The 22,037-nt window shown below is 54.1% G+C and overlaps 2 protein-coding genes across 9 annotated transcripts; one reads left to right on the forward strand and one right to left on the reverse strand.

Moving 5' to 3' along the window:
* Window positions 1-1,800: 1,800 nt before the first annotated feature.
* POLR2H (RNA polymerase II, I and III subunit H) lies at window positions 1,801-7,211 on the reverse strand. 3 transcript variants are annotated; one of them, XM_061194401.1, is made up of 5 exons: window positions 7,044-7,211; window positions 4,167-4,250; window positions 3,989-4,082; window positions 3,098-3,181; window positions 1,801-2,167 (listed from the first exon to the last, which is right to left on the reverse strand). In XM_061194401.1, exons 2-5 carry the CDS (start codon window positions 4,213-4,215, stop codon window positions 2,050-2,052), a joined length of 345 nt encoding a protein of 114 aa, XP_061050384.1. In that variant the 5' UTR covers window positions 4,216-4,250; window positions 7,044-7,211; the 3' UTR covers window positions 1,801-2,049. The 3 variants fall into 3 exon arrangements, with proteins under 3 accessions (XP_061050384.1, XP_061050383.1, XP_061050382.1); XM_061194400.1 differs by lacking the exon at window positions 7,044-7,211 and adding an exon at window positions 5,916-6,259; XM_061194399.1 differs by lacking the exon at window positions 7,044-7,211 and adding an exon at window positions 5,541-5,891.
* Window positions 7,212-7,649: 438 nt separating this feature from the next.
* CLCN2 (chloride voltage-gated channel 2) lies at window positions 7,650-21,513 on the forward strand. 6 transcript variants are annotated; one of them, XM_061194407.1, is made up of 24 exons: window positions 7,650-7,730; window positions 9,989-10,145; window positions 10,287-10,418; window positions 10,762-10,890; window positions 10,977-11,110; window positions 11,216-11,293; window positions 11,383-11,461; window positions 11,564-11,689; window positions 11,786-11,870; window positions 11,961-12,062; window positions 12,931-13,015; window positions 13,153-13,308; window positions 13,695-13,764; window positions 13,996-14,106; window positions 14,326-14,539; window positions 14,867-15,000; window positions 15,244-15,416; window positions 15,543-15,657; window positions 15,875-15,948; window positions 16,177-16,236; window positions 16,379-16,417; window positions 16,590-16,694; window positions 20,718-20,804; window positions 20,936-21,513. In XM_061194407.1, the coding sequence occupies exons 1-24, from the start codon at window positions 7,656-7,658 to the stop codon at window positions 21,128-21,130; spliced, it is 2,715 nt and encodes a 904-aa protein (XP_061050390.1). In that variant the 5' UTR covers window positions 7,650-7,655; the 3' UTR covers window positions 21,131-21,513. The 6 variants fall into 6 exon arrangements, with proteins under 6 accessions (XP_061050390.1, XP_061050386.1, XP_061050389.1 ...); XM_061194402.1 differs by having other exon boundaries at window positions 7,687-7,730; window positions 14,002-14,106; XM_061194403.1 differs by lacking the exon at window positions 16,177-16,236 and having other exon boundaries at window positions 7,656-7,730.
* Window positions 21,514-22,037: the final 524 nt, after the last annotated feature.

Here is a 22,037-nt window from a genome sequence, read left to right on the forward strand (position 1 = left end):
GAGAAAAAGTCAACAAACGCACAAAGCTCAGAAGTGCCGTCCAAATCTCGGATGGTGTCAGTTTCTGCATGGGAGAAAATCAGTTCATCCACACTACAAATTCCAGCATGGAGTCAAGAGAATAGTAAGTGGAAATTTTAACTTACTGAAATATTAAAGTAGGTTAAATTTAATGATCAAATGAAACATTTTATGGCACATGAAAGCCAGCACCCAGTACAAGAGATGCCAAAGGGACCAGAGACAAAGAATTAAGGGTTTTCAGACAGTCAGCTGAGAGACAAAGATGGCAAAACTGCAAGAAGTATATAGCCAGAAAGTTCCAGGCATCCAGTACTGGCATTTGACTTACCCTAGGGCAAACGTAAATAACCCATGGGCTTCGCCAGTGGGAACTAACTTGCCTCTACTGAGCATCTAACCCATTCCCAAATCATTCTATCTGGCTGATTCAGTCCCTTCTTCCCTTTACAGAAAAGACAAAAAACTGTTACAACGAGGACACTCTTATCTCTATTCAACTGTACACCAGTTCTCTTTCTTCTGCCACCCCAGGGCAGCTAGTACAGTCTGCTACACTACCCCACAAACTATTAGCTACCCCGCAAACTGTTATCGGTAATTAGGTTCTCCCTCTCCAACCTAAATCCATCCTTCTCCAACCCCTACAAAAAAATTTGACTGCACGGAAGAGGTTCTAGGAGTCTATAAAAATTCATCCCAACTCCCACTTCATCTCCTACTTCCCTCTCCCCTCACCCCCACCCCACAGTAAAGCAAAAGAAACACCTTTTCCTCCCCCCTGCAGAGGCCATTCATTTTCAACCCATTTCCCTAAATACTATTTCTAACACCTCCTGTGAAGACCTGAAAATGATGGGGAAGGAAATACCCCAGGCATCCCAGCAGGAGGACCAACTCCCATGGCAAAACCGGGAGATCAAAAGAGACAACTACTTAATACACACTTATGATCTTTCTGGATTGTTACCCTGAACTTCCCAGGGGAAATCAGAGTCCCATGTACTGTCTGAGACCTCAAATGCCAGGCTGAAGACCCAGCTCCGATGCTGGAGTCCTTGTAAGCATCACCATTTCCTCAACTTTGTTCTTCCCCCATTGATAAATTAATGACTGCAGTCAGACTGCTGTATTGTCCCAGGCACTGGCACTGAACTGCCAAACCTCATTGGTATTGCTGCCCTGTCTACTTCACTGGTCTGTGAGGCAGCTCCCTGTTCAGTGTCACTGGTAAAAACCACCACCACTTACCCTCCCTCCAGGTCACCACTAGAATGTAAAGCAGAGAACTAACTCCTCCACCTGCTTCCACAACCACCAAATCATTCTTCATCTCCTCTTCAGAGTTGTGTCCCATGCATATGTCTAAAAGCCTCATCTCAAAGCTTCCATGAAAATGACGAACATTTCCAGGCTATGCAAGCAACTCATTCAAGTCAACGTGATCTGACTTCCTGAGAAACTGAAAGTGTTGGAAGAACACGAGCAGAGCTCCTTGTCTATTCAGGATTCTATGCCAAATGGGTGGTGCCCTCAGGAGCCAAAAGCACAACACTCTCTCTCCCAGACAGAAAATCACATTGGAGGATAAATATTGGGGGTAGTCAGCCAGGAGACGGAGATAACCCTGAACCCAGATACCAAAATGTTGGGATAGATCCTACATTGACATGTGATCATCTGGCTGTGGGCCAGAAACATTAATATACCATAGGCAAACTGGAAAAAATGATTTTAAAATAAATGGAAAAAACTTTGTTAAAAAAGAGGGGAAAAGAATCTGAAAAAGTAAAGTTTAATTTAAAAAATCATATACATAAAACAACTTCTGATTCATTTTAAGCTCTCCCACTGGGTCTTTTGCAGGCAAGTCAGTTTCCCATTGAGTCCAGACCTCCTAAAGATGCACCCACAGTGGACAGAGAGCCAGCCCCTCCTGAACAGGTGAACAACAGCAACTGCCACTCGGGCTTGAACGAACGTCCATGACCTGAGTGACTAAGCAGCAAGGCTGGCTCCCTGGGTGGTTCAGAAGGCCAGTTTCTTCATCAGCAGATAAACTCGGGAATCCACTTCAAATCCATGCAGATTGTTGGCATCACCCTGCAGCCTCATGAGCAGGCCCCCATAGGACACGTAGGCAGAGCTGAAACAGAAGACCCGGTCCCATGAGTCTGAGCTCCAGAACAACTGTTACTCAGCAGCTCTCCAACCCAACCTAAGAAAAAAAAGGCATCCTTCTAGAGTTTTGTCATCAGGAACCAAATTGTCCTTTATATTGGCAAAGGTGGAAACTACTCCATGCCCAGAATAAAGAAAATGGTCAAATCAATTAAGATATATCCATTTACTGGAATGTTACATAGCTATTAAAATGTTTAGGAATAGCTTAAAATTGACATGGGGAAACATGTTTTACATAACATTAAGCAAAAAGAACAGAACAAAACATTGTAATAAACAACATGAGCTCAAAGAAAAAAGTACACAGAAAAAAAAACAAAACCCTAGAACATTCAAGAATGTTTATGTAAAAGATTCCCTCTGGTTATAGAATTATAGGTGACTTTTTTCCTTCTTCACGTTACTTCTCTGCTTTTCAAATTTCTTACAAAGGGCACATGTTGTTTTAATAAGATTTTAAAGAAAAGAAAAAAATAGTTGGGCAGAGAAACCAAAGAACTAGGGATTGGATTGCAGAGTAGCAAAACATACACACACACACACACACACACACACACACACACACACACAAACAAAAAGGCCTAGCAGTTTGATCACTTACGCTGCATTTAGTTCTTGGAGAAGTAACCTTCCTTGGCATTTCACACAGCTAGATTACCAGTTTCTCATTTGGACCACCAGGCCCTGAGGTCCTGACAGAGGGCAAAGTGAGCAATCTACATTTCAGACTGAAAACTGTTCCCAAAACAGTTTCTTTCCGGGTCCCACCTAGGTCTGAGGTGCTTGGGGAAAGAAACCCAGGAAGCCTGAGCATGGTCCAAATTTTCAGAGCATAGTCCAAATTCTCACAAAAGGAAGGGGGCAAGGGCTCTCACAAGACCGTGGAACTTACAGGCGTGTTGCTGCTTCAGTAGAAGTTTCATCTCCCTCAATCCTGTACACTTTCCCATACATTACATACTCAAATTGGTCAGCCCTGTGGAACAATAGTGGCAGTTATTCTTAAATGTAGTTAACAACAATAAGAGGCCCTTTAAAAATGGTAACTGGTAACTAAGTGCCAGCATCATAACAACAGGCACTTTCCAAACATAATGTCATTTAGTCCTCAGAGTAACCCTGTGAGCTGGGTATGACCATCGATATTTTACTGATGAGAAAACTAAGGTTGAAAGAGGTTAAGGTTGGACTTCCCTGGTGGCACAGTGGTTAAGGATCCCCCTGCCAATGCAAGGGACACGGGTTCGATCCCTGGTCCAGGAAGATCCCACATGCTGCGGAGCAACAAAGCCCCATGCGCCACAACTACTGAGCCTGTGCACTAGAGCCCACATGCTGCAACTACTGAGCCCCCGCCCCCTGCAACTAGAGAAAGCCCAGGTGCAGCAACAAAGACCCAACGCAGCCAAAAAGAAAAAAGAAAAAAGAAAAAAAGAAAGAGGTTAAGGTTATTCAACAAATAAGTGGTAGAGCTGAGATGTGAACTGAGTGGGGCTCGAAAGCCTTTCCATCACACCAAACTCCCTCCCAAGACACAAGGCCCACAGAGCCTAGGTCATTCAGTGGTCATTTCCTCTGCCATCAAAAAGCTACAACTCACACTGTAATCACTGCTTTGGATAAACACCTGAATGTCTGAATTTTTAAATGCAGCAATTTCCTTAAGGTTACATAGATTCTGCTGATAATCATTTATTTTATGAATTAAGTAAGGGACTTTCTATACCACCTATCTACTTAGTCCTCAGGCATATTTCAAGTACTCCCTGCTCCACTCCCTCACCTGGAAGGCCTATCATCTGTAGGGTTGTATTCACCATCATCCAGAGTACCATCTTCATACAAAGTACTGGCTATGACCAACCGGAACTTGTCACCTGAAAAATAACAGCAGCATCAGAGGGTGAAGAACAGCTGAAATGGCAAAAAGCCTCCTGCTGTTGTTTATGTTCAATACTTACCCAAGTCTACAGGGTAAATCTGAATGTTTACATCTAATATGAGGTCCATCTTGAAAGATTCACTCTCACAATGCAGTCGAGACACTGGAGGGAAATAGCGAAAGAGTGGCAGAGGTCATTGCCTGGCCCAGGGCAGACCTTACAGCGCAGGGCAGACTCCTACTTTGTGGGGGCTGGATGCAGTAGAATACTCAATCTAACCCAACCTGTATCCACTGGCCTCTCATAGACGTGCAGGCTCAATCAGAATCACATATGCAGGGACTTCCCTGGTGGCGCAGTGGTTAAGAATCCGCCTGCCAATGCAGGGGACACGGGTTCGAGCCCTGGTCTGGGAAGATCCCACATGCCACAGAGCAACTAAGCCCGTGCGCCACAACTACTGAGCCTGTGCTCTAGAGCCCACGAGCTACAACTACTGAGACCACATGCCACAACTACTGAGCCCTCGCGCCTAGAGCCCGTGCTCCGCAACAAGAGAAGCCACCACAATGAGAAGCCCGCGTGCAGCAACGAAGACCCAACGCAGCCAAAAATAAATATTTTTTTAAAAAAAGAACCACATATGCAAGAAGGAAAGGGGACACAACCTATGGCAAGCGGATAGAATCCCCAGAAAAGAATCAAAGATCCTCCGGCAACAAATAATATCCAGGTTCTAGGCTTACCTAGGTGATTAAGAAACAACCTGATTTGGGGCAAGTTATTCATTCATCCAAAGGTTTTGTCTTTCTGTGCCAGGTGCTCTGCTAAGGGGATTATCAACTTGTGTAAGAACTGGGTTTTGTCCCAAAAAACATCCCAGTCTCTAGGCAAAAGAAGAGACACCAAGGACAATTATTGATCAATGACAGAATAAAGAGGTGTACACCAAGCAGTCAATGATCAATGACAGAATAAAGAGTTGTACACCAAGCAGTCAACTCTAACTCCGAGAGGATTTCACAAAGAGCTAAAGACTCTGAGGGCAATGGGCTCTGAGGTCGGATTATTCGCTGTACAGCCTTGGGTGGGTTGCTTAGCCTCTCAGAGCAAAATGGGTAAGACACCACCTACCTCATGGAGGCTCTTGAAAGGAATAAGTAAGATAAAGTGTGTGTAAGGTGCACAGCACAGCGCCTAGCACAGAGTGGGTAGCGATTAGAAAGATGCTCGGAGAAAAGGCCATCCAGGCACCGGGCACAGCTTGTGTGAAGCCAGGGAGAGCGCGGAGTCTCCGTTTTCTCATCTGTAAAATGTTTCCTGAGAAAGGTCCCTACACCAAGACCTGCCGGTAGGGGTAGGCTACGTGAAATGGGTGGACTAGAGGCCCAGGGGCGTGTCCCCGAGGAGATTAGCCCCTTCCCCCAAACAGCCCCTCCAAATCTTACTTACCTCGGTCAAACTTTTTGCCCTCCGGGTCAATGTCTTTTACATCAAAAATATCCTCAAACAGGATGCCCGCCATGGTGAGGGGGCCACGAAAATAGCGGAGGGGCTGAGCGCGCGACCACGACAACTAAGGGTACGCGCACCCCCTCGCGTGGAGGAAAAGAGAGGAGAAAGGAAAAGACAGCGCTTGAAGAGCGGCGGCTAAGAAACAGAATAACGCATGCGCACGGACAAGCAGGAACGCGGCCACTTCCGCCACCTAGCTCTCGGGGATTCTTAACTTCCGCCCCGAACGATTCTTTCCGAGACGCTGCAGTATTATGGGCGGGTCTCAGGTCCAAATAACTCCGCCCCGGGCGGCAACACGATAGGTCCCACCTCCAGCCGAGGCGGCGTCTTGTCCGGCTCTCTTCAGTGGCTCTACTGCGCCCTCTTCAGAAGCCAGGTCAGGAAGACTGGAATGCTTGGGGGCCTACCCCAGCCAGGGACCTTGATCCTTGGCCCAGAGAAGCCCGGCCGGAGCCCTACCGTGCCGGTCCGCGTGCCCGCCGAGGGCACAGTCCGTGCGAAGGGCGAGAGGAGCAGAACCCCGCCCCCAGGGCGCTGGCCCGGCAGGGCTCAGGACCCAGCCTCTCCAGCTGGCACCCGGGCCGGCTCGGCCCATATGGCTGTCACCTGAGCCGGGTCCGTCCAGTTTGGGAATTTGCCATGATGTCACCTTGCGAAAGAGGAAAGCCTGCACCGTCCCCACCCCTACTCTCTTCCCTTACACCGCCCCTTCAGCAGGCATTAACCCCCACGCACTGCCCTCCTTGAGCACTGCCCCTTCAGCTCGGTTCTGCCCTTTCCCCCCGCCACGACCCTCTCCTGAACAAGCTCTCCTATGTGCTTCTTCATCCTGACACTATCCTCTCCTACCGATACCACCTCTTCCTTTACATTGCCCCTTCCTCCAGGGTGCCGGCTCTCACACTGCCCCCTTCCTGGACACTGCTCCCTCCTCCTGGGAACCCCCGCTGCTCCCACGTGCCCCTTCACCCTTGTGCTGCCTCCTCCGGCACACTGCCTGTTTCCTGGGCACTGGCCTTTCCTCTGACACTATCTCTGACACTGCCCATCCATCTGTGCTCACCCCACCCTCTGCTCTATCCTTCTTCGGACCCTTACAGAGAACGCAGAGCGCCAGCAGGCCGTTCTCCCTTGGCGGCTAGACGTCAGCAGCTACTCAGATTTCTCCTTGGGCCCTGCCAGGGAGAAGCGACCTCTGTCCCCCCACGCCCGACTCCCAGGCACCTAGACCTCCCTTCCCTCTGGCCTCACCCCTTCCCGTTCCCTCCCCACCTCCACCCCCGCACAAGCCGAAGGCCAAGTTGCTCCAAGTGCACCTCCCTCGCGAAGAAGGCAAGGAGAAAGGAAGGGGATGAGAGAGACCGAGGGTCCCAGTTCCAAGCACCCCCTTCTGGGCCTAGCGTCCCCCTCCGAGTCCCCCCCAGCTTTGTTTCTCACCCCCGACGGAGTGGAGGGGCCCTGCCAGGCCGGTCTGAGCCCTTGGCCCCTGCGGAGAAGCAAGAGAGGACGCCGCTCCTGAGGGATTGGGCCTGAAAGTCTGATTTAGTCTGATTTTTAGGCAGCCCCCGGCCCCAGGCCCTACAGAGCCCCAGCGAGTCCGGCCCCTCCTGGCCGGTTGCGGAGAGCCACAGACCCCGCCCGGCCCCTCCACGTGCCAGTGGACCCGCCCCCGCCCTGGCCCGGGCGCCACTCTCAGCCACCCGCCTCGGCAGAGACTGGGCCCGGGCTCGCGCGTTCCAAGCGCCCCCTGCCGCCTCTCCCGAGCCCGGGAGGCGGCCCCAACGTGGACCCCGGCCGCGCTGGGCCGGCTCCCTTAGATGGGCCGGCGGGCGGAGCAGCACGGAGGGTACCGCCCTCGGCCCGCCCGCCGAGGAGGGGACGCGAGCGGGAGGCTGCGCCAGCGGCGCCCGCCCGGGGCCCGCCGCACTCTGCACTCGGCTGCCCGGGCTGCGGGGACGGGACGGGTGTGGGCGCGGGCTCTGCGGGCCGGGAGGCGAGTCCGGGCCAGAGCCCGAGCCGCGGCGGGAGGCCAGAGGGCTGTGAGCGGAGATGGCGGCGGCGGCGGGGGCGGCGGCGGCGGAGGAAGGGATGGAGCCACGGGCGCTGCAGTACGAGCAGACCCTGGTAAGTGAAGCCAGCAGAGCCCTGAGGAGTGCTCCCGAACCGCTGCTCCTGGTTACCCGTGGAAGCGCGAGGACGGGGACGGGGGCGGGCGGCGTGGGGGGCTACCCTAACCCCGCCCCAGCCCTCTGAGCTGGGGAGACTGAGGCTCGAGGGCCTGAGAGCCTGGAGTGCTAAAGGGTGGAACGCTGCATGCAGGTTTCTGGCTGAGGCTGGGGGCCTGCAGACGACAAGGACTTCAGGTGCCTGTTCCAGGTGTCCTTCCCTTTACTCCCCCCACCAACTTTTCTTTGCTCCTCCCCACTGCCACTTGGGTCCAAGTCTCAGCACCCTACTACCCCTTCCCAGCACCACTCACATGCTTGAACTTTCTCTCTGCACTGTATCTCCACCATCTGAGACATTCCTTCTGTCTCCACTATGTGCAGGGCACTGCTAGGAAGATGATCAGACCCAAACCCAGCCCCGGCCCTTACCCCTGGGAGCTGGCAATCCAGCACTGGCAGGAACCCCTCAGTGGATTCTCTGGAAAAATGTGGCCTGCCACCCTGGGCACAGGAGCCTTACGGGAGGATGGGTCAAGCAGGAGTTGGGACCTTTGCTCATCTGACTCTGGGTGTCCAGCCCCACCCTCACCCCAGGGCTGTCCCTCAGCGTCATTAGAAGCGGGGGTCCTGGGGATCTGCGCCGACTCACAGTCACCACTGCAACTTTGTGTTTGAGAAACCTTTTGCCTCTGCTTGTGTCACTGGGGTGGGGGACCCAAACTCTAGGGAAGGGAGTGGGCCTTGTAACTCTTTTTTATCAGCGTGGGCCGGAATTTGCCCAGGAAGGAGGCAGGGAAGGAACTTCTCCAGGAGAAGGGGGCCCGGGCTGTATCTGAGGCTGGGAGGTGCCCAGTTACAAGAAAGAGTGACTGGATGAAACAGGATGACAGGGAGAGGTGGCAAAGGTGAGGGTGGAGCCAGGGTAGAGGGGTAAGCCTCTGCACAGGGTGGGATGTGTCTGTCAGTCTGCGTGGGGCACTGGTCTGGCAAGCCAGGCACCAGCTACCTCTCCATCTCCTTCGCCCGGTCTCTATCTCTGGAATGAGTTCTCAGGGTCAAGCTCTCTCCCTGGCACTCTCTGCTCCAGCCTCTCCCTCTCGTCCTTCCGATCCCTGATCCCTTTGTCTTTCTCTCACTCACTCACCTCCCCCTCCTGCGCTGTCTGCCTCTTTATACTCTACTCTCTCTCTTTTCCTCCTCCCTTCTTCCCCTCTGGTTTCCTTCTCTCTCTTCTCTGCCCTTTCCCCTGGACTCTCTTTCCCCCCACTTTCTCCTCTCTCTGGTTCCCTCTCGTCCCTTTCCTGCGCTCGCGCTCTCTCTCTCCCTCTCTCTCTCCCTCTCTCTCTCTTTCCCTCCCTCCACCCCCCCACCCCAGCCCCAACAGGAGCCCTTTGTGTCCCGAAGCTCTGCGGGTGGCAGCCGGAATCTACTCCTCCCCACCCCCTAACACACACCCAGCTTGGCAGGTCTAGCCGCTGCTCGGCCACTCTCCATCCCATCACCCCAGCGTTCACGGTCACAGTGCAGCCATCAGCTTCTGCCGTCCCCCAACCCACCACTGGTCTCAGGGAAGCTCCAGAATGGGGCTGAGGCCACCAAGCACTCTCTCCCCACCCAGAGAGGCTTTCCACTCCCAGCTGGGCCGGCAGGCTGGTGGGGGGTGGGGGGGGAGAATGGGGACAAGGGGATTAGGGTGGGTGCGAGGGCGCAGCTGAGTCGGTTCCAGGCCAGAGGCCCAGCAGGAACGTGATAAGGATTGGGGCCCCGCCTGTTCCTAGGCCCAACTCAGCTGCCCCCGGTTCCATGAGGCCCTTATTGTTACCCATATGCCCTTGACCATCCCCTATTCTCTGACCTTCCCTCCTCCCACTTGCAGACTGCCTAGGTTTTTCCATCTTTTCCTCCTCTGGGGCCTTCCCTCCCACTCCTCCTCAGTGCTCCGCGCCTCCCCAGGCTTGTGAGAAGGGGACCGATTATTCAGCCACCCCCAGAGCTGTGTCCCTGTACCTTGGCTGTCCCCATCACTCCAGCCAGGACAGCCCCCACGATCTGCAGTGTGCATTGTTCCCACACCCTAAGCCCAAGTGGGAAGTGTGGGTTCAAGAAGGGGTATATAATGTGGGGACTGGGAAAAGGGGAGTTGAGGCCCCAGGAGCCCTCCCTGCATCCCCACTCGGCCCATGTCTGCTGACCCCCATCTTCCCTATTGCTCAGATGTATGGCCGGTATACTCAGGACCTTGGGGCCTTTGCCAAAGAGGAAGCTGCTCGGATCCGTCTAGGAGGGCCCGAGCCCTGGAGGGGTCCACCTTCCCCTCGGGCTGCCCCAGAGCTTCTGGAATACGGACAGAGCCGTTGCACCCGATGCCGTAGTGAGACCTGGGTTGGGGCAGGGGACTTGGCTGTGCTGTGCTGAGGGGGTCCAAGACCATTAGCGCTGCCTGTGGGGGAGGGGGGACAGGGGTAGGAGCACTTTGGTGCCAGCCTCCCCTCCTTCCCTTCCCTGCTCCCAGTCTGTACTGTACACTGCCATAAGTTCCTAGTGTCCAGGGTTGGTGAAGACTGGATCTTCCTGGTCCTGCTGGGGCTCCTCATGGCACTGGTCAGCTGGGCCATGGACTATGCCATCGCTGCCTGTCTGCAGGGTGAGGACAAGGGCTGGTGGGGAAGGGCTAGGGAGAACCAACCTGCCTCCTCTATGCTGCACTTGTCCATTGACCACTTCCCCCAGCCAGCCTGACTGCCCCATCTTCAGGCATAATCACTGCCACTCACATAGGCCACAACTTCTTGCCACCCCTGTCCAACTGACCCTCTTACCTATAGTGATCTTTGTCTCCGTGCATGCCCTCTAGCCCCCTCCCTACCCCTTGTGCCTGGGCTCTGTGTGATATTCCCTGGGACAGCTTGTCACACCAGTATGTGCAGTGGCCAGGCGGGGACTGGGTGTGTGCTTCGGAGCTCCAATGGCACATCCTCTCCCCACAGCTCAGCAGTGGATGTCCCGGGGCTTGAACACTAACCTCTTACTCCAGTATCTGGCCTGGGTCACCTACCCCGTCGTCCTCATCACTTTCTCTGCCGGATTCACACAGATCCTGGCTCCTCAGGCTGTCGGTACAATAGAAGAGAAAGAGAGGGAGGAGATGGGACCTCCTGAAACAGGCACATCAAATGACTCTCCTGGGATTGTGCCTCTCCAGGGTCCGGCATCCCCGAGATGAAGACCATCTTGCGGGGAGTGGTGCTCAAGGAATACCTCACCCTCAAGACCTTCGTAGCTAAGGTTATCGGGCTGACCTGTGCCCTCGGCAGTGGGATGCCCCTTGGCAAAGAGGTAAGTGCAGGTTGGGGAATAAAGGAGTCCATCAAGTGGAGGAAGAAGCCAGGCCAAGGTCAGGGTGTGCCCCTTCCCCACTCACCACCTGCCCCCACCTCCCAGGGCCCTTTTGTGCATATCGCAAGCATGTGTGCTGCTCTCCTCAGCAAGTTCCTCTCCCTGTTCGGGGGCATCTATGAGGTAAGGGGGACCTTGGGGGAAGGCAGAGGGGAGGGATGGGCTGCTGAGCCCACACTGACGCCGACTCCCCTTTCCACCGCTCTCGCCAGAACGAATCCCGGAACACAGAGATGCTGGCCGCCGCCTGTGCCGTGGGAGTGGGCTGCTGCTTTGCGGCACCCATTGGAGGTGGGCAGTCAGGTCAGCCCCAGCCCTGCCCTTGGGTCTGAGACGATAGGCCAGGCCCAGGCCTCAAGGGGCGCTCTCCTTGCCTACACCCCGCCCCCGCAGGTGTGCTTTTCAGCATTGAGGTCACCTCTACCTTCTTCGCTGTGCGGAACTACTGGCGGGGCTTCTTTGCTGCCACCTTCAGTGCCTTCATCTTCCGGGTCTTGGCAGTCTGGAACCGTGATGAAGGTGGGGGACCTGGGGCATGAGAGGAGCCCTGAAATGGCTCAGGTGGGGACCTCCGAAGCTACAGCCACCTCCCTCTGCTACTCTGCTTCCCTTCAGAGACCATTACGGCTCTCTTCAAAACCCGGTTCCGGCTTGACTTCCCCTTCGACCTCCAGGAGCTGCCGGCCTTTGCTGTCATTGGGTGAGGAGCTGAGGGAGCTGAGGTGGGTCAGGGAGGAGGAGGTAAGAGAGGGGAGACCTCCTTTCACCCAGGTGCTTGTTCCCTCTCCAGTATTGCAAGTGGCTTCGGGGGAGCGCTCTTTGTCTACCTGAACCGCAAGATTGTCCAGGTGATGAGGAAGCAGAAGACCATCAACCGTTTCCTCATGAAGAAGTGAGTTGATTCTGGGGCACTTTGGGTTGTGTGAGGGTCATGGCCTGGGGGAAGGGGGGTGACAGGTGAGATGGCAGATAGTGGCCCAGTCAAAAATAGGCACTCAATGGTGTTTTCCAGACTGATTGAACATTTTGACTTTTATTTGAATTGCCTGAAAATTGGCACTTTTGGAGTTTTAGTCAGTGGCAGAGAGCATTTTGGATCAAAGGCTAAGGCTTCCTGTAGGCCCTTGGCCTGGCCCAGATAGCAGTGCTCCCTGGAGAATGTTTGAGTCTTAGTTCTTCCTTCATGGCGCACAGCTCTCTCAGTTGTGACCCTGAGGATTGGGAGTGGGGAGGCCTGAGACATGACTTCTGTTGGGACTGACATCATTCAGGGAAGGGGCAACCAACTGAACCTGCTCCCTTTGGCACCTTCGGTCAACTTCATGAGTGACCCCGGCTTCCCCCAACACTGACCTTCACTTTTTTTGTTTAACCTCTTTATTGGAGTATATGTTGTGTGACCTTCACTGTTAAGTCACCTCAGAGAAACAGACAGAGGCAGAAGAAACTTGAGGGTAAGGGGAGGCGTCACGGCTTAGGGGTGTCCAGAGAGGGCTGGGGGGATGAATTTTCTGCTGGTGCTACCCACTTAGGGAGTCAGGAGCCAACAGAAAGGCATTTGGGTTCATTATAACCCTGGATGGCCATCACCCTCAGAGACATCGTATCATGAACGGCAAAGGGCGCCTTCTTTCAGAACTGTGTGCTTTTATGTAAGAGCCAAGGCCCTGCTGTGACCGCAGCCCTGAGGTATGTGAGGGCACCCAAGCCTATCACCAGTCTGTAGTAAGTATTTGATGCTATGAAATCTACATCTCTAGACGCCTGCTCTTCCCGGCTCTGGTGACCCTGCTCATCTCTACTCTGACCTTCCCCCCTGGCTTTGGACAGTTCATGGCTGGACAGGTAACCCCAGGCAGAACAGGAACTTGTACTTTCCCTTGGGATGCATCCCTTCTAAAGCCAACAGTCCCTGCTCTCCTGTGGGCCCCTTCCCTTCATCCTGTCTGTCCCCCAGCCTGAGGCACCCTGTTCACCTACAGCTCTCACAGAAAGAGACACTGGTCACCCTGTTTGACAACCGGACGTGGGTCCGCCAGGGCCTGATGGAGGAGCTTGAGCCACCTGGAACCTCACAGGCCTGGAACCCACCACGCGCCAATGTCTTCCTCACCCTGGTCATCTTCATTCTCATGAAGGTGGGGCTCCTTACATATGTATAGCCAACATAGACTTACTAGGTGTGGGGGGCACTGTTCTAAGCGCTTTCCGTATGTTAACTCCTTTAAGCCTCACAACAATGCTGTGAGAAAGGTACTATTAATACCCCTGTTTTAAAGATGGAAAGTCGAGGCGCAAAGAGGTTAAGTAACTGGCCCAAAGTCACACAGCTAGATGGCAGGGTGAGGATTTGAACCCAAGCCACCTGGTTCCTGAGTCCTCCTTTCCTTCACCTCTGGGGGATTCCAAGATAGCTGGGAAGTTTGTGCCTGACTGATAAGCAAGGTAGGCTTCTGGGGTGGAGCTGGGAGCTGCCTGGGGCCAGGAGGCGCCTCTACCTGTTTGAATGACCTCCTCCCTGCAGTTCTGGATGTCTGCACTGGCCACCACCATCCCAGTGCCCTGCGGGGCCTTCATGCCTGTCTTTGTCATTGGTGAGTCCTCAGCTGCGGTTCTCCCAGCCTGCACCCTCTGGCCGCCCCGTGGCTGTCCCCCTTCTGCCTGGGAGCGGGTTTTGGTCCAGCCCCCGCCCCCACCCCCGCAGGGCAGTCCCCTGCACTGAATGACCCACCGGCCCCCTCCCCTACCCTCTGACCCTCTCTCTTCCTAGTGTCCCTGCCCACCCCCTCCACTACCTGTTTCAATTCCCACCCCCCTCCCTGAAGGAGCAGCATTTGGGCGTCTGGTGGGCGAAAGCATGGCTGCCTGGTTCCCAGACGGGATTCACACAGATGGCAGCACTTACCGGATCGTGCCGGGAGGCTATGCAGTGGTGGGTGAGTGCTCCAGGTCCCTGTCTGTCTTGGAAAACCCCTGGCTGGGCCACAGGGCCAGAGGCTCTGGCGCCCCCTGCTGGCAGAAACCAGGCTTCTCTCGGCTGCAGAAGCCCACTCCCCAGGATTGTACTGGGCAGCCCAGAGGGTCCCTACAGGACTGGGGGATGGGGTCATCTGGGGCCTGGGCACCCTGAGGAGACTGAGGGTGGCTGTCCCCAGGGGCAGCTGCGCTGGCAGGAGCAGTGACACACACAGTGTCCACGGCCGTGATCGTGTTCGAGCTCACAGGCCAGATCGCCCACATCCTGCCTGTTATGATCGCCGTCATCCTGGCCAACGCCGTTGCCCAGAGCCTACAGCCCTCACTCTATGACAGCATCATCCGAATCAAGAAACTGCCCTATCTGCCTGAGCTGGGCTGGGGCCGCCACCAGTATGGAGGACTGGGTGACGAGGGGGGAGCGGTTGAGGGGCAGAAGGCACCCTAGGACTCCCTCCCACCCACCTCCAGCAAGGTCTTCAGCCAGTGAGGCTGGGAGACCAGCCACCCTGCTCCCTCCTGGCCAGAGCTGCCCTTGTCCACTCCCTGGGGGAGCTGTGGCTGACCCACCCGATCAGAACGAAGGCAGTAGGTACACCTCGGCCCTTAGCCCTTGTCCCCATAGGCTCTGGGGCCTTCCTCACAGCCCTAGGATACCCTCACAGCCCGGGCTACCCTCCCCATGCTGACGGCAAACCACGTGCCTCTCTCTGCCCTCAGGCAGTACCGGGTGCGAGTGGAGGACATCATGGTGCGGGATGTTCCCCACGTGGCCCTCAGCTGCACCTTCCGGGACCTGCGGTTGGCACTGCACAGGACCAAGGGCCGCGTGCTGGCCCTAGTAGAGTCCCCTGGTGAGACCAGGAGGGGGCCCAGGTGCTAGGGTCATCTGCCCGGGTCGCTGCTCAGGAAGGGGGAGGGGCAGGAGCTCAGGACCAGTCTCCTTGGTTCCAAAGGCAGTAAGCTAGCAAACCCAGCCAGGGTTTCCCTAGGGAGTGTGGTCTGTGTCCAAGGCCCCACACTGGGTGTGAGAGAAGGTCAGGGGGGTAGGAGGGCCTCACCCCCAGCTCCTGCGTCCTCCCACCTGCTCTATCCAGAGTCCATGATCCTCCTGGGCTCCATCGAGTGCTCACAGGTGGTGGCATTGCTGGGGGCTCAGCTGAGCCCAGCCCGCCGGCGGCAGTACATGCAGGAGCATCGAGCTGCCCGGACCTCTTCACCCTCCGATCAGGAGAGTCCCCCCAGCCCTGAGACCTCCCTCCTCTTCCAGGTGAGGGGAAAAGCCCCATGGCAGGGGCACCCAGATTTCCTAAATGTCATTGTGTAGACTGTTTGGGAGGGCGACTTAGAGGTGGTCCGAGGCCATGGGGTCCCCAACCCCTTCCTGCCTGTGCAGGTGAACACAGAAGACTCGGGCTTCCCTGCAGCACGGGGGGAGACTCACAAGCCCCTGAAGCCTGCTCTCAAGAGGGGGCCCAGCAACACCATGAACCTCAAGGAGAGTCCCACAGGTGAGCCCATCTGCTAGCACGACGGAGCCAGAGACCAGCCCCGGAGACGCACTAGGGTCCCTGCCCAACCTTTTTACTGGAGCACATCCCAGCTAAGAGGCTGCCCAGATGGGCCAGGAGTAGAACCAGGACGCCTCTCCCCTTGCCCTCCTCACCTCTCCTGGTCCTCTCCAGCAAGGATGACATTGCCCTCAGGGCCTTGTGTTTGGGAACACAGGGAACATGGAGCAGGCAGGCATCGCCCTCAGAAGCCTCTTCTGTGGCAGTCCGCCCCCCGAGCCTGCTTCAGAGGTGAGTGGTTAGAGCCTCTCCATCTGGCTCTTTCTCTCCAGCTCTCTGACGCTGAGACCACCTGTCCGTTAACCCTGCAGTGCCTGCCTCCACTCTCTCTGCCCTTCTGCCCTCCTGGATATCAGCTGTCCCTGCATTGTGCCCTTCCTCCCAGCCCCACCACTTTCCCTCACCTCCCTCCTGCCTATAACATCCACTCCTCTTCTCTCTGGTTTGGCGCTAACAAAGTTGGAGAAGTCGGAAACATGTGACAAGCGCAAGCCGAAGCGGGTCCGAATTTCCTTGGCGGTAAGTGCTCCCTTTCTTCCTGCAGCTCAGGAGCACTAGACAGGGAGGGCCGGGGTCTAGGCAGGGTAAGCTTCCCCTGAGCTGGTGAGATACACCACCTCCCCCAAGCCCCTAGCTGCCAATCTTCCTTCCTCTCTCCTAGAGTGACTCGGACCTGGAAGGCGAGATGACCCCTGAGGAGGTAAGGTGTGACTGGACTCTGGACTCTTCTTCCTGAGTGTGTTCAGTCATCATATTGGCTGCTGTCCCCATGGGAGGGACCATGGGGTAGGAAAAAGGGCAGGCCAACTTTCAAGGAGGTGAGAGCAGCTGTTGGCACTTTCTCCCTAACCCTCCTAGTCTTGTCCCCTCAGATTCTGGAGTGGGAGGAGCAGCAACTAGATGAACCTGTCAACTTCAGTGACTGCAAAATTGACCCTGCCCCCTTCCAGCTGGTGGAGCGGACCTCTTTGCACAAGGTAGGGCCAGAGGCCCGGGACCGCCTGGGCTCTCAGGAGCACAGGGTGGGGAGCTAAGTCCTCCCACAGGTTTGGACTCAAGCCAGTGGGGAAAAAAGAGACAGCAGAGAGTGGGCTCTGTGCTGAGATGTTTTTCAAACACATTGCTTCAAACGATGGGAGGCCAGGAGCAGGGCCCCTTAGCCTCTTCCTGCCTATGGTGAAGCCAAGCATCATTTTTCTTCTGCTCAGCCGTGCCCCCAGGGAACTCTGGACCAAAGCGGCAACAAAGACAGGGCTGGAGCTGGGTGGAAGCCAGAAGGCCTCTGACCCTCTAGAGTCAGAGCTAGGCAGGAGGCTGCCAGCGCCTGACAAGGCTGATACACCCACACTGAAAAAAATGGGTGAGAAATAGGCAGGATAAGAAAATCTAATAAACAAGCGAACAAACATCCAAGTAGGATTGGGGACACTGCAGAGAAGAGATAAACAAAGATGAGAAGTGCCTAGTGGGGGGCTTGGAATGTCAGACCCCAGAAAGTCTGACTCAGTGTAGGCCAAAGGAAAACTGGTAGAGACACAGGAAGATAGCTCAGCAGAAGGGCACAATGGCCTGCATAAATGCAGAGAAAACTGGAGTGCAGACAGGTTGGCAGTGGGTGAGGCTGACGCTAATGGAGGGCGGGGGCTCTCTTTGCAGGACTGCCTCGGGCCCCCCCAGAATGGCGCAGCTGGCATCATTGGGCACCTTCAGGCCTCTAAGCGAAGGCAGGGAGTACAGGCACACCCAGCAGGCCGCTTGGGCAAAAACCAGGGGGGTTTAGCTAAATTGTTGACAGATTTAGCGTGCAAGCCTGTGAGCACATTAGACGGGGGAAGGGGAGAAATTTTCCCAAGGTCTGCAGCTTGGGCAGCTAGCTTAGACACAAACTGTGCCCAAGAGCCAGCCTAGTGCAGACAAGCAGGGCAGGAAGAACAGGGGACAAAAACAAAAAAGCAAAAGGTAATAAAAGAACGTATAAGCCTTTGGGTAAAGACCTCGGATCAAAATGAGTGGGGAACTGCAGTGCAATTGCAAAAAAAAAGAAGATAGGCCTGTGAATAATACATTTGGCTTTTATTTAAAGCCTTTCTTCCTAAGACCTCTAAAGCGTTTCCATCACCTTACTTAATCCTCAGACATCACACGATGATGATGATAATGGTGACGTGTTTTTTTTAGTGCCTGCTACATGCCAGGCAGTGGGCTAAGCTCTTCACATGTTTAATTTAATCCTCACAACCACCCTGTAAGATGGGTATTGTGATATTCTGGTTTTTCTATTCTAGTTGTTATGAGGACATTGAGATTCAGAGAGGTTAAGCAGGTTGCCGAAGGTCACACAGCTAGTAAGTAGCAGAACTAGGCCTGGAATACAAGATGGTCTGACCCAAAAGCCTGTGGATTTAACCATTTTAATAAACAGGGAGGCTGAGGCAGTGAGGAGGTTACTTGCCCGAGTCAATATAGCAGAGTCAGGCCCAGAGGCCAGATTTCCTGGCCCCAATCCCAGGATTCTTTTGGAAGGCGAAACTGACCCTCTCCCTGTCAATTCACTGTTCCCAAGCCCAAGAAGTATGGGCCCTCCAATGGGCTCCCTGGTGTCTAATTAAATGAAAATGAAAAAGAACAAAGTAGGTGTTTGTTGCAAACTTAAAAATCAGAGGACGAAATGAAGCCTTTGAGGAACCAACTAACAAAAGTACAAAGAACTGAAAGTGATAAGAACATACAAGATGAGAATTCAAAATGTCCTTGTAGGCCTGAGGAGTCAGTAAGTAGTAGCCCAGTGAAGTCCAGGAAAGGAACATGCAGAGGGGAGAGGAATACACTGGAGACTATTTAGGAACCTGTGCAACTGGACGTCCCCGTACCATCAGAGTGCCTCATTCATTCAGGGCCGCCTGCAGAGCAGCAGTGGGTGGAGGGGGGAAGCTAGAGTGCCAGCGGGCTGAACCCGAAACCCTGTCACATTTCTTAGCCTCTGTGCCTCACTTTCCTTCTCTGTAAAATGGGATCGTTGTGCCAACATAGGTTTTTCTGAGGATTAAAGTTGATAACATGTGAAGCACTTAGAACAGTGCCCAGCACATAGTAGGTATTCGATATATGTTAGGAATTACTGCTACTACTTATACTGAGAGGTGAACAACAGGAGACTTTAAAAGATGGTGTCGTGAGGGAAGGGCTGAAGCGTGGAAGAAATGGATGTTCTCAGAAAAGGATGAGTGATTATCTGAGGCTGGAAGCTGGGGTGCCTGGCGGCATCTGAGGCTGGAAAGACAGGCTGAGGCGAGTTTGGGAAGGGTCTTAATGGGCCATTCTGGGGAGTCTGGGGTCTAACTCAAGTTTGGGAAAGCTCTTAGGATGGCAGAGCCAAGCTGGAGGGAAGGGAGGCAGAAAGCAGAACCCATTAGGATGTTGCAGCCCTGTCTGGTGAGGATGGTGAGGAGGTTGGGGGGAATGGCCAGGATGTTCAGAAAGTCAATCAGTAAGGCTTAGTGGGACAAGTGGTTTGCAAATCTAAAAAGCATATAGTCTGCCAGAAGCTCACTCTGATTAGGATGGTGGAGAACAGAAAATCAAGGGGAACTATTTAATAGGATCCTCGGGAGAAGATGAGAAGGATTATTAAATGATAAGAAGGCAAGGCTAAGGGATTATTGAAACAGGAAACCTTATAACGATATGTTTCCCTCCGAAGTCTTATGAAGAAATTAAAGATAACTTGTAGCACATAGGATTCAAGTTAGAGATGAGGAGGAACTTGCTAACCACATGACAGTTATGACATAGGCATGGAAGGAGCACAGAAAAGTGTATTCTAAAACTGAACTTCTGTTTATCTCCTTTTATAATTACTGTCATGTCTTAGATGGAGAATTTAGCACTGTATAATAAAACATTTTTAAAGTGTTAAGATGATAACAGTGAGTTCTGAGTAAGTGGTACTCAGGAAGCTGGGTTATTAATGCCCATTTTGATTCAAATATTAAGCCAAAAGGCTTACAAGTAAACTCAAAACAGTGCGATAAATGATGGGCCAAAAATTCCAGGAACTGCTGAGTCAGTAGAGTGTTTTTCAAGACATCTGGCCCAAGAAAATCCACTTAGAGCACAAGGGGAACTGCCAGACAATTTCTGAACCCTTGGTGATTACATTCGAAAGCCTGGGGGGAGGGTCCGAAGCAAGAAAAACATGGGAGGATGGGCGTGACTGTTGTCCCCCTGGACTGCAAGCTACGTCTCAAAAGGACCCGGGATGCGACTTGGGCCCCAGAAAAGGCAAACTGTTTGAGAGATGTAGAGTGCTGCAGGCCAAGATTGGAGGGGTACCAAAACTGGCCAGCCAACTGAGAGCCAATGGGAAGCGTGTATCAGCCACAGAGGTGAGTTAGAGGCAGAGGATTCACGGCCAATACCCCTAAGGGGGAGTGGGGTGCGTGTGGAACTTCGGTCCATGACTAATTGGACAGCTGCATGGGACGACTGGGGCTGTGCTTCCTCCTTCTATAATGTGATGAAAAGTGAGCTGGGGCTGCAAGGCCACTTCTTCCTGATGACCTTGAGCGAAATCACTTCAGCTCTGACCCTCATGTTGCCTCTCCTGTAGAATGGGTATCATACTTACTTCTCAGGACACTACTGAAATTAAATGTTAATGTAGGAAAGACCTAGCCCGGTGCCTGGCCAATCATCTGATGTCGTATTTCAACAGTTGTTCTCTCCTCTGTCCTCCTTTCTAACGTGGGACAAAGGAGCCTTCCTCTGTCCCTTGCTCCATCAATGTAAGCAACATAAAGATTCCCACTATCAAGTTTCTGAGGCTTGGTTACAGAAACATTCTATTGTTCTTTTTCCTCCAGTGGTTCTGTCCCCTTCCTCACCATCCATCCTCACCCCTTCTGCTGCCCCGCACCACCTTGTTCTGGGTCCCTCTGGCCTATAATCTAGAGCTGTCCCCTCACACATCAAGTCCAATGTGTTGTCTCCCCACCCCGCAGACTCACACCATCTTCTCACTGCTGGGAGTGGACCATGCTTATGTCACCAGTATTGGCAGACTCATTGGAATTGTCACCCTAAAGGAGGTGAGATGATAGTGACCACTTCCACTTCCAAAAAGGCTCAGAGACTTATGTCCAGCCACCTGGGGAAGTGCTGGGGAGGAGTCTGAGCAGGGAGCTCCGAGTCCACACATCTGATCCTCTCACCTTTCCAGCTCCGGAAGGCTATCGAGGGCTCTGTCACAGCACAGGGTGTGAAAGTCCGGCCGCCCCTTGCCAGCTTCCGAGACAGTGCCACCAGCAGCAGTGACACAGAGACCACCGAGGTGCATGCACTCTGGGGGCCCCGCTCCCGCCACGGCCTCCCCCGGGAGGGCAGCCCTTCTGACAGCGACGACAAGTGCCAGTGATCCCCTCAAGGGGTGGCCTGGGATGGCAGTGGCCATGGCTGTCGGCCCAGATCCTGCAGCTCTCCTGTTCCTTCTGCCTTGAGAAAACAGGAGCTCCAGCCCCGCTTCCAGACCTGGGGTGCTAGCTTCTCCTGGCTCATCCTACCTGAAATCTGACCCAGTGCCCACCTGCAGCAAGTGTCCCAAGGGCAGGAAGGTTGGCACTGCCCTGACAGGATGGGGGTGGGTTCACTTGACCCCTGCTCCCCCTTTGAGGGAAGGGGTAGAACTAATATGGGTTTATACTGGAACCTCCTGTGACCAGATGTATATAGAGATTTACAAAGATTTTTATATTAATTTAATAAAACAAATTCTTAAATAGAACAAAATAAACACCTAATGAGCCACTTCTATGTAGAATGCCTGTGCCCACCGGCTCTTGTTCTTACCTTGGGCCCTCTCACCTGCCAAAGCCTACGAGGCTCCAGATTCAGCAGCCACCCACCCCCCCGACAGCCGTAAAACTCCAGAGCCTGCTGTCCGTGGAATGCAGGGTCTGCAGAGGCCACCACCGCTCTCTCATCAACAACCCGGTTGGGGCGCAGTCCCCCAGTAAGGTAGCTTTGGCCTTTTGTTCAGCCAAGAAAGGCACTACCCTCTTTCCTCCCCAAGGAGAGACGCTCCCTCATGACTGTCACTCGTTGGCACCATTCCTGCTGACAGCTGCCCGGCCACCCGTGTGGCCCCCTTGTGGCCCTCTCTGGAAGGACATCCAAATCACAGCTCCGTGGCAACCAGAGCCATCCCTTCTTCCAGCTCCACCCTAAAGAGAACTCTCGAGTGAATGGGGCAGCCCCGGGGCTGAGAGCCACCAGGACCCTGACCACATGTCCTACAAGTCGCTGGGAAAGGGCCCAGACCCCGC

This window comes from Eubalaena glacialis, chromosome 6 (genome assembly GCF_028564815.1).
Source record: "Eubalaena glacialis isolate mEubGla1 chromosome 6, mEubGla1.1.hap2.+ XY, whole genome shotgun sequence".
In the NCBI taxonomy this organism is placed as follows: domain Eukaryota; kingdom Metazoa; phylum Chordata; class Mammalia; order Artiodactyla; family Balaenidae; genus Eubalaena; species Eubalaena glacialis.